Genomic DNA, 11473 nt, shown 5'->3' with positions numbered 1-11473 from the left:
CAGGATAATATTTGATACTTATTTGCAGACAGCAGAGCTTTTGAACAAAGTTGACCTCAGTTTGTAATGCAAAGTCCAGTTTGTAGATTAAAGGTGAAGTCATCAGAGTTCATGACATGTTTAACATCAAATATTACTCATGAACATCGTAGTACAATTAATTTATTCACCAATTTCCCTTTGAGATACTAACTCAAAGTATTTCTTTGAGTTAGTGGGTGTGGTGTATTTTATTTCATGTTATTTCCCCACTCAGCCTGTTCAGTTTGTCAGGCTGAATCCATTTGCACACAATTCAGTTTTTACACACCTTGAATGAAACAAAGTCCAGGCTTTGGGTTAAAGGCAAGACACAAACACTTGTCATGAAAATTGCATTGGTTAGCAACATGATGTACATGAACTTAGCACAAAAAGAACAGTAGACAAGTTTATTTGTTTAGCACATTTAAGCAACAAAACAGTTCAAAGTGCTTTACAGGATGAAAACAATACATTGCAGTGGGATAATGAAGGTCAATAAAGAAAAAAATTGATTATAGACTAAAATGTATTATTTTTCAGTCAACATTAATCAAAGGGAACTCAGAAAATGTAACTTAACCTCCTCTCCCAGATTCTGGGACAATTTTAGTGGTAGAGATATTCTGAAAAGGAAGAGGGGCCTCAAATCAAATTCTGCCCCCAGGTCCTATATAATCTTTGGCCTGCCCTGCTGCACGGTTATATTTCTGTATTTTTCCAAACCGGTCACTGAATCCATATCAACTCTTACATCCTTTTTGGTTGCACACAAACAATGCTTCTGGAACACTACAAAAACCTTCCAAATTTCAGGTTGGCAGGAGGAAAAGTCCAGGCTGGAAAACAGCCAGAGAGTTAGAGAGACGGGAGTGGCAGGGAAAGAGTGAAGGAGGAAGCAGAAAGGTCATATAGTGGAGGGAAAAAAACATGGGCGTTCGTGATTATGGCGTTAGATCTAGTCCCAGCTCAGTCATATCAGTAAGCCGCAGCCTTTCCCTCCCCTCGCTCGCTCGCCCTCTGAGGATTTACACAAACCACAACAAGAGTGGGACAAAGGTGATCACAAAAAGGTGGCTGCTGTAAAGGTTTTACCACATTACGGTTAACTATTAACCCTGAGGAGAAGGTAGCAATACATATTTCATCATACAGGTACAGGATGCATAGTTACTGTAATTTTAGGAATTATTAAAGCCATGCTAATTTTAAGAAATGAAACGTGCAGAAATTTTCAGTTATTGTGAAGTAAGAGTAGAAAAATTGTAGTCAGTAAGAGAAGCACTAGGACAACATAAAAGTAGCCAAGAAATTACTCAACAGTAAAAAAGTATTTGAAGACAACTCAAGTCCTGAGTAATTGATAAAATTATTTAATATTTAACAATTACATAATCAGACTGATAAAAATATAAATTTATGTGGAACCAAAATGAAAATAATTCATATAGATAACAAAATTGGGCAAAGGAAACATTTTTCTAGATCAATGTGGAACTTTTGCAAAAACTGCAGGTGTGTGTCTTGTGAATTTTTGGCTAAAACATGTTTGTTCTTCATTCATGAAGTTACAGTGGATAGAGAAGTCAGAACATTTACTAAATTAAGAGCAGCAATACGTAACAAAATCACTAGTAAAAGTAAAAAGTACAGCTTAGTAAACAGGCACGTGCAGAGGGGGGAGCTGGGGATGCTTGAGCACCTGCCCTTTTTGCTCCTTGTCTCAAAGTGCCCTTTTGGTCCATTTGTTTATTTTTTTAATTATTTTTTTTGTATCATTATTTCCTAAGCCCTCTTCTGACACATAAAAACATGTGTTAAAATTATTTGCTTTTTTGTACAACATAATCAGCCTGTCACCTTGTTACCTTTGACCTTTTGCCCGTGACGCATGACGCAGTTGCCTCTCGCGCAGTGAGATAAGGCGGCTAACTGGAGCTCAACGTAGCGAACGTTCCAGATCACAGAACAGTTTTTGATTAATTAAAAAATCATAACGTTTTTGGTGAATAAAGTGGAGTAAACTTGCTACTTGTCAGATGACGGAAAACGTCGAAGTATCGTTTCTGCTTCAGCTCGGAGTCGCGGTTTAAGCAGAGAGGTAATGAAATACACTGACAGGCCTCTGCCTTTCTCTGAAGAACTACTGAGCAGGAGGAGACAGCCAGGTGAGGAGAAACTGTTCTTATCTATCGATTCAGTATTTTATCATACAGACATTAGGCTGTTGTTGATGACCCTGATAGATTCAGGGTCTAGATCAGTGGTTCTTAACCTGGGTTCGATGAGTCGGTCTCAGGGGTTCGGCGGAGCCTCTGCCGCGGAGGTAAAGACACACTTGTGTAAAGTCGTGATGACGCCCCGCTTTGCCATCACTTGCTGCAGAGGATCACGTTACATTGTTTAGCCAATAAGAGGATCATGTTACATTGTTTAGCCAATCAGAGCTGCGGGGGAGCCCTGATTGAAGGAGCTCCACTCAGCATGGATTTGAACTTGTGTTTTTAATTACTTCAGCAAAACTCACACTCACTCGCATCTTTTCGGGGTTTCTACTGCATCTAGTGGCGTGAGGGTGGTAACACAGCTAATATAATTACATTACTAAATCAGAATACCGCAAAGTATTTTGTGTGTCGGGGGAGGGGAGGGGAAGGGAAAGGGGGAGATAAGAAGGGTTCGGTGAATGCGCATATGAAACTGGGGGGTTCGGTACTTCAAAAAAGGTTAAGAACCACTGGTCTAGATTCAGTCGTTAGTCGTTAGACTGATAGATTACCGTGGTAAAGCTAGCCGGCTCTGCGTCCAGCCGGCCCAGCACACGATATACAAGTGCGCGGTAGCTGAAGACATTATGGTACACCCATTTACGTGCTGCTTTCACAATAAAAGCGCACATCCGGTCCATGTTTTGAGCTACTCAAAATAGGTTTCCAGGCCCTGCATTTGAAAACAGAAAATAATAAATGCTGAAAAACTAATGCAAAACAAAAACTAATCTCTCTCTCTCTCATATATATATATTTATATCAGAAAGTTGCAACTAGATCTGATGTATAATTTCAAAATAAAAGCTTTTTAAAAAGTATGTTTTTGTCTTTTCCCCCTAAGTTGCCGTGCGCATTGCTGAGAAACTCTGTTTCCAAAGACTGCTACCACTTCAGAGTGACAGAGGGACCCCTCTATAACAGAACCTGAAAGTGGCAACTAGATCAGATGTGTAATTTCAAAATAAAACACTATTAAAATAGTACTTTGTTTCTTTTCTCTCTAAGTTGCCGTGCCAGTTGCTGAGAAACACTATTTCCAATGACTGCTACCACTTCTGGGTGACAGAGGGACACCTCTAGAACAGAACCTGAAAATGGCAACAAGATCTGATGTGTAATTTCAAAATAAAAGCCGGTCAACAAAGTCATTTTTTATCTTTTCCCCCTAAGTTGCCGTGCCCATTGCTGAGAAACTCTCTGTTTCCAAAGACTGCTACCATTTCAGAGTGACAGAGGGACACCTCTAGTCCGATTTATTCTGGCGTTAGGTAAATGTATCTTGAAGGAGAATAACACTTAAATAAAAGTCCAACAAGGATATTCATTTAGAATTAAAATAACTCACCCTGAATTACCATGATACATATAATGAATGTAATAAAAGTGACATTAATGAAGGGAAAAAACTCAACCCAGACTTTAAGTTTAGGGTCTGGTTCGCAGAGTATGAAGTTAAATTTGTTTCCCAATTATTCAATGGAAACAAAAAACTAACCTCAGTTAAGTAAAATAAAATTGTAATCAAAACTTTTGGAATTGTAATAATTCCTTTAAAAAAAAGTTTTGTTTAAAAGACTTTTTAAAATTAAATAACTAATTTTTACCAAACATAAACATTTATTTGCACACATCAGAAATCTTTTGTTGTGAAAACTCAGTAGGCTTTTCTCATGGTGACATTCATTAACAATTCAATTTTTGCTTTTGTTTTTTTTCGTTTTTTTGCAGTTACACCTTACAGTTTGATGCAGCTCTGCTTTCCTGAATGGACCGTCTTCATCTCCACTGCAGCAAACAGGAAGCTCTTTGTTTTATAGATTAGTCACTAAAAGGTTGCATTGTGCCCTTGTTTAAATTTTTATTAGTGTAATTCAGTAAAGACAAAATATGTCTGGTGGTCTAGCTCTGATTTACATATCTTGCTAAATTGCGGGTGTGAATATTGCAATACTTTCCTATAACAAAATAGACCTGCAGAAAGAAATTACTAATACAATATCTTACATAGGCATAGTGTTATGCTCTATATGGAGGTGTTTGTTAGCTTTGATTGTACATGTCACATTTTTGTAATTTATCATTGTTTATTAAACTCTGAAAGCTGAGTGGCTGTTAATATTCTGTCCTAGAATGCGGTTAGATGAGCCCTTTTTTGTTGTTGAGCACCTGCTCCTTTAGTGGTCTCTGCCCGGCCCTGTTAGTAAATATGCTCATAAAAGTATTTTATTTTTCCAAGTAAGTGAAACTGAGTAAATATAACTTCTGATTTAAATCAGCTTAAAAAAAACATCCATGAAGAAAATAGTCAGCACGTAGGTGTCATTTACTGTTTGAACGTTTAAAATGTAACTAGAAATGTGAAAATGTGGTGTAATGTAATCGGTTTTAGTCATGCAGTTCAGTTTTTTAAGCAGATGTTTAAGTGGAGGTTTTTTCCCCTTACAGCAGGAACTGGTACTGAGCGCCCTCTGGTGGATGGAAATGGGAATAAACACACAACCCTCCCCCAACCACCAGCAAAAATTAGAGAAAAATAGCAGTTTTGTACTCAAGCAAAAGTTTCTACATGTTTTTAAGACTAAAAATAATCCATTTTCCAGTGCAAAACATTTGAAATAAGACAAAACTAACACAAGTAAATTTTCAGCAAGTTAAAGCAGCTTGTTTCAAGTCAATGATTCCTTAACATTGATGAAAAAAGTTCTAGTTCCAATAGCATGTTATTTCACTTAAAACATGGGGAAAATGCCTCATTATAAGTTAAATAGTCTGCCTTGATAATAATTTTTTAGCAAGTTTTTGTGTTTTTCCAGTGTATCCAGAAATGTTGCTCAAATAAGAATAGCAATACTTTATTAAAAAAGTTATTAGTCAAGTAAAAATAAAAAGCATAGTGTAGTAAAGCTTCTTTCTTTCCAAAAAATTACTGAAATAAATGGAACCAGTTATTACAAGTCTTCCACTAAACATACAACATAAACTCCTGTACTCAGTCTTCACTTTAAGTGGCGTCATTATTTATTCTCTGTAGGAACAAATAGTTTTCATAAACAGCACAGATAGTTTGTGCATGTGGAATCCAAAGTTTCAGATCAAATCTAGATGGCATAAAATAATCCGCAAACAGTCAGAGCAGGAAGAAAGCTGACATTTTGCATAAGAAGTAAAAATAGCCACAGCTCAGAGAAGAAGTGGGAGCTGCTTCTGAAGGCTGCAGCTCTTCCTCCTCTCAACAATGAGTCAGGCTTAAAGGATGAATTTCATCATTAAAAATCAGTTTCATGTTTGGATCGTTGCATCCATCCAACACTGGGCTGTAAAAAAAGATACGCTAAATACAAAATATTTTAATTAGATGTTACTGTCTGATTTCTAAGTGGAGAGAAATAAATATAGGTATATTCCCAACAATTAGAACTCTAAAAAAGAAAACATTTAATTTAGTCTGATATATAAGTGCCTCTAAGTCTGTTTTTGTGTAAATATTTCTGGGTTTTTAAAAATGAAACCCCAAAATTCTGGTTAATTAAAGATTCATTTGTCTGCATCATTTTTTGATTCATGAAAGTTTCACTCTAATTTCTTTAAAGTGCATCACCATTAACTAAATTTGTGCCATTTCTGAACTGAGGTCAAAGGCCACATAAAATTATTCTATGTGCCACAAATGGCCCACGACCCACACTTTGGACACCCCTAATCTGACTCTTTTCTTCTGTTTTTGTTCTGACTTGACTTGAATAAACTCAATTGTGAAAATAAAAGTGTCCAGATAGCTTTTATTCTTACTTGATATTTTAAATTACTTTTGAAACTTCATGTTGTGTTTACTTCGGTTATATTTATCTGATTTTAAAATGGTTTGATTATCTGAAATATGTGGGTCAGAGAAGCAAAACAGATTTTTTTTATATCACTGCATCTATAAAACAACTTTAAATGATGTGTTGTTGTTTTGTGACATGTTTAAAATCTCGTCTTCCTCAGATATGGCCCAACAAGTTGAAACTGAGCTGCTGATTTGTGGCTCCGCCCTCTGCTGGAGAGGTGGCGCAACTCCCAAAATAGAAAGATGATAACATTCCTTCACATCAACTTTAAGATTAAACCAAGAAGAAACGGATAAAACTCTGTACTGCAAAAACGACCTTTTAGTTTCATTGAACTATTTTATTATGATACATCTCTCATTTTATGAAATGTACAATTTAATAGGTAAACTTCCTTCTAATCACCAGTTTCTTCTTCTGTAGGAAGTTTTTGTCTTCCAATGAGACATTTTTACACATCTAAAGTCTCAACAAAGTACTGGAGCCTTAAGCACTTGGACACGTTTGTTGCCATGGCGACGACTCAATCAAAGGAAGGCCAGGAAATAAAAACAACCATTACTGTTTTCCTCACGAGGCTCTTTCCATTTTCGCCACACCTTGCAGAAAGTTTGACACCGAGCCCAGATATGTGAGCAAAGCTCCCTGGAGACACTCGGCAGCTCAGAGGCTTTTCCTTCCTCTAATTGTTCAGCATCATGAAACGGATCAGTTCAGCTCGCATGTCGCTCTTCACGCAGCTGATTCAGACGCCATGTGACTTGGTTACAGGTGTTTACTGTTAAGTGAAACACACCAGAACTCCCACAATCTCTGGCACCATCACTCAACCAACTAAGTACACCCTAAGATCAGCCTCAGCAGTTGGCGGCATTTGGGGGACCTCAGAAATCTGGATGTAAGATAAGTCCAAAACTACTGAGATCGATGTCATGTCGGTATGACTCAGGGGAGTTGGGGGTTTGTCTATAGGGTTGAGGGTTTGTGGGGTTGGAGGTAGGGTTGAGGGTTTGTCACCTTCAGCATTTTAGGGACCTCGGAAACCTGAATGGAAGATATTGAAATGCCGATGTCATGTTGGTATGACTCGGGGGAGTCAGTAGGGTTGGACATAGTTTTAGTGTGTGCATAATAAACCTTGATGGAAACATAGCTATTTATTTCCAGTCTTTATTAGGAACTATAAACTGTTTCAGTTGCATATTGAATATTTTTAACTTAAAAGGCATAGAATAGGCCTTATATTTCCAGATATACATGCATATTTGTTCAACCATCCATCCTTTTTCTTTCACCCTTGTCCCTCAGTGGGGTCAGGAGGGTTGCTGGTGCCCATCTCCAGCTAACGTTCCGGGCGAGAGGCGGGGTCACCCTGGACAGGTCGCCAGTCTGTCGCAGGGCAACACAGAGACAGACAGGACACACAACCATGCACACACACACTCACACCTAGGGACAATTTAGAGAGGCCAATTAACCTGACAGTCAAGTTTTTTTGGACTGTGGGAGGAAACCGGAGTACCCGGAGAAAACCCACGCATGCACAGGGAGAACATGCAAACTCCATGCAGAATCGAACCCAGAACCTTCTTGCTGCAAGGCAACAGCTCTACCAACTGCACCACTGTGCAGCCTATTTGTTCAACCATTACATAAAAATGGTAAACAAAAGAAATCAGTATTTTCTACAATAAAGAGAAAAAAAAATGTGGATGGATGGCTGATAGTTAAATATTTCCCTATTTTCCATCCTTTGTTCCTTTTCACTCAATGTTCAATCAGATTTTCCTGGAAACATGTGAAAGTCTCTCTTAATCCAGTCAAGCGTGGCAACTCTTCGGGCGCCGTCTCTGTGATGACGGCCGTGACGTCCGCTTCTCGGGTTGTTGATGAGGGAGCGGACCATTGGTTCTGATCAGGCGGCCGTGCTGACAAACACCACCGGGTTTTGTCTCGTCTTAATCTCTCTGGATATCTGACACCAGGTGCAGGGCCCGCAGAAGCTCGCATACACGCAGTCGCTGCAAACGCTTCCCTGCGGAGGACAAAATGTAAAAACCGCGCAGCAGAAAGAGTTTAAACGAGTCCAAGATGTGAGCTGGAACAGGTTTCAGACTGATCCGAGGTTAGATAAACACTGCCGCCGTCTGGGGAACACTTTGACTCTTTTCTGCAAATAAACAAACTAATAAAGAGGTTAGATGAGTTCAAGGTCACTATAGTTAACTAAATAACGAAAACTGAAACTGAGAGAATATTTCCGTTACCTGGAATAAATAAAAACGGTAAATAATTCATGAGTTTATGAAACTAATTCATTCATACTGAAGTTATAGATTTAATATTTGTTGTTTTTGTGTTTATTAATCTGTTTATTAGCCTTTCGAACTGATGTGAAATTAATTTTTGCGTCTGTTGTAGGCAATTTACGGTATCCCATAATCCACCTGGCGGCGCCAGTCCGCAAAATGGCGGCAGTAAAAGTTGGGAGAAAAAAAACCTAATAAAAACTGAACTGAATCCAAACAGACACACTCTAAAAACTAAATAAAACTAACTGGATTAGACAAACAAAAAGTCACAGATATAATTATAATGAAAAACCTCGATGCCGTATCTTTGGCGGATGGACGCCCGGAGTGCCGTGGCCATGGGCGGGATGAGTCCGAAAGCGTCCAGCAGGGGGAGACAGAGACACTCTCCAGCCTCCTTGGCCGTTTGGCAGGCGAAGCAGGGAAAACACCAGCAGGTGTAGCAACCTGCAGAGGAAGGACAGGCGGGCTGATGATGTCAGGGTGAAAGGTCAGGCTGCTGGGTGAACCCAGGAGGCTACAGATGACTTCAGAGATCAGAGACGAGACGCTTCTGTCCTCAAATGAGGACAGGTTGATTATCATCTAAAGATGGACGCCCTGATTCCAGATCAGCCTGGAGGACGCTGAGTCAGCAGACAGTCTAACAACTCAACCGTCAGTTTGTTCATCCATCGGTTCATCCGTTCATTGAACTGTCACACCATCCATCCATCCATCCATCCATCCATCCATCCATCCATCCATCCATCCATCCATCCATCCATCCTGAAGCATTTCATTTGTCCTTTCACTCTTTGCTCTTTAGTTTTGGAGGTCTCCATTTTTCTCCGTTTTTCTCCGTTTTTCTCCTCAGACATTTGATTCTTTCAGTTTGACGTCCCAAATTTGTATTGATGTGGTTAGAAATCAAAGGAGCTCATTATTTGTCCTCCGCCTTCTCGTGGTTTGATCTTTCATTCTGTATCTTTAGTGACAATCTTATCAGAAACCAAGTTTTGCCAGAGAAAAGAAACCGATGCGGTAAAATAACTTCTACTTTCTGCTCAAGTTGACTCTAGAGGACAAAACCTGATGCTCCAGCTTTACCATTCTGTTTATATTCTGGTTTATGGGTTTTAAGGCACTAAAATATTCAGCTTGTTCAACATGCTGAGCTGGAGGTTGTTCTTATTGACTCGTACTCACAGAGAGAGCAGTCCTGGCAGCAGTCACAGATGCCAGAGGACCACTGCTTGGACACAGAGGTCATGGTGAACGCCCGGGGTTGGGCCGCCTGAACGTCGGCAGACATGTCTGCAACTCCTGACAAAAGGAAATAAAAAGGAAATAACAGCCCTAAGTTTCTAAATACATCTTACTGAACATGATGCAGACTAACTCAATAAATGTCAGACATACTTTATATTTGTAGAGCAAATAATGGAGCTCACTTTTTGTTCTGTTGTCTCTTTAATGTTTCAGATGACCTAACAAATGTTAACATCAGATGAGGTAAAAAGAAAAACATCAGTTTTCAGCAGTTTTATTTTTTTTTAAAGAAGCAACACAAACCAACCTGGCTTTATGTGAAAACATAATTACCCTTTGAGGGTAGTTGGCACAAACAGTTGTTAGGTTTGTGGGAAACTTTTTCACATGGGTTGGTTTGGGTCGTTTCTGGACACTTAATACCCAGCATTTTTACATAAAAGAGTTTTAAAAATGCAGTTTGTTTCAGTAAATGTGTTGGGTTGTAACTACTGACATGTTTCTACAAAGCAAAATACTCTTTATCTAGAAAAAAACATGGTGTGATGTGATCTACTTCTGCTCTCTGAAGAGTTTTCATTACCAAACAAGATGCAGAAGTTCCAAGTATTAATCCAAAACACACAGAAATAATCTAAAGCCTAAACCTGATTCAGAAATTTAAGGTTACTCTCTTTGAGTCTTACCTCACCTGTGGTCCAGAAAGTCTTACACCTGAGAAGCTAGAAAATATGGCAGAGGAAGCCTCTTGACGGCTGGTTTGTCCAGCTGGAGAGCGATCATCAAAATGACAGCCCAACGTCAGACAACGAGACAGTCAAAGTATTTTTAACTGTAATCTCAGAGATCTTGTTCTTTTTAAATAGCCGCACCTTTAACCTATTTTACTGTTTCCATTGTTAAAGATGTCTGATAGTGGAAAACAATGTCCTCCACCGCCATGGCATCTACAACAGTGATAAAAGCAGGTTATCCGTTACGTCATTGTGTTCTTACATCAGTGCTGATGTTTTGTTTGTATTTGTTCAAAAAGAAGCAGTTTGTATATTGGTGTCTGAACAGTGCATCAAAAATAATCCCACCTAAAGTAGCTGTTGGATGGAAATGTATTACAGCTATTAGTCAACACTTAAACTGGTCTTGTTCCAGCAACTTTGAATATTTCTGACTTTTTAAAATGCTTGCTAAAAATGACAAAAATAGTTCAATAAGTCAGTTTAATGCTTATTTGCAAAGATCTTTTATAAAACACTCAGTTTAACATGTCACTCTTTCTGAAAAATATATATTTGTTATAAAACAGAAAGCTACTTTTCAAACTACATGTTGAAAAGTAGCTGCTGCAGTCATGCTAGCTGCTGTCATGCTAGCTGCTGTCATGCTAGCTGCTGTCATGCTAGCTGCTGTCATGCTAGCTGCTGTCATGCTAGCTCTACGCATTAAACTAACAAGTGAAGATTTACTTACAGCTTTACTTTAAAGTTTGTCGTTCCTTCTGTAATTTATTTTTTATAAAAATTATTTGCACCCTTATTCAATAAGTGTATCATAAACAATTCTATTAATTTTTAAGGAATATTTAAAAGTAGTTCTAATTTGCTTCCTTTCTGCAGTAGCTATCCTGCGGCGTTATTAACCTGTAAAAACCACAAACAAAAAAGAAAGACACATTTAGTTATTCCTGCATTTTCATTTATCTTGTCTTTTTTCCCCTTAAGCAAAAAGATTGGAAACAATCATTAAGCCTTTAAAGAAATGCTTCATGGAGTGCAAACTGAAACCGAGGCAA

At 38.5% G+C, this 11473-nt stretch overlaps 1 protein-coding gene across 2 annotated transcripts; it reads right to left on the bottom strand.

The window, feature by feature from the left end:
• Positions 1 to 6633: 6633 nt before the first annotated feature.
• On the bottom strand, positions 6634 to 10451 carry LOC103480592 (cornifelin homolog A-like). Of its 2 annotated transcripts, XM_017310602.2 has the most exons (5): positions 10371 to 10451; positions 9867 to 9902; positions 9622 to 9738; positions 8726 to 8880; positions 6634 to 8156 (listed from the first exon to the last, which is right to left on the bottom strand). In XM_017310602.2, the coding sequence occupies exons 3-5, from the start codon at positions 9725 to 9727 to the stop codon at positions 8037 to 8039; spliced, it is 381 nt and encodes a 126-aa protein (XP_017166091.1). In that variant the 5' UTR covers positions 9728 to 9738; positions 9867 to 9902; positions 10371 to 10451; the 3' UTR covers positions 6634 to 8036. The 2 variants fall into 2 exon arrangements, with proteins under 2 accessions (XP_017166091.1, XP_081455541.1); XM_081599415.1 differs by lacking the exon at positions 10371 to 10451 and having other exon boundaries at positions 9867 to 9953.
• Positions 10452 to 11473: the final 1022 nt, after the last annotated feature.

The sequence above is a fragment of the Poecilia reticulata genome, chromosome 18, assembly GCF_904066995.2.
Source record: "Poecilia reticulata chromosome 18, P_reticulata-male-v2, whole genome shotgun sequence".
NCBI classification, from domain to species: Eukaryota; Metazoa; Chordata; class Actinopteri; order Cyprinodontiformes; family Poeciliidae; genus Poecilia; species Poecilia reticulata.
This window is presented reverse-complemented; position numbering and strand designations above follow the sequence as displayed.

Bases quoted from the DNA above. Each gene is read 5' to 3' on its own strand.
- LOC103480592 (XM_017310602.2), bottom strand. From the start codon at position 9,727: ATGTCTGCCGACGTTCAGGCGGCCCAACCCCGGGCGTTCACCATGACC. The intron at 8,881-9,621 runs GTGAGTACGAGT...CTTCCTCTGCAG, and splicing joins CTGCCAGGACTGCTCTCTCT to GTTGCTACACCTGCTGGTGT. The intron at 8,157-8,725 runs GTTTTTCATTAT...TGTCCTCCGCAG, and splicing joins GCCAAAGATACGGCATCGAG to GGAAGCGTTTGCAGCGACTG.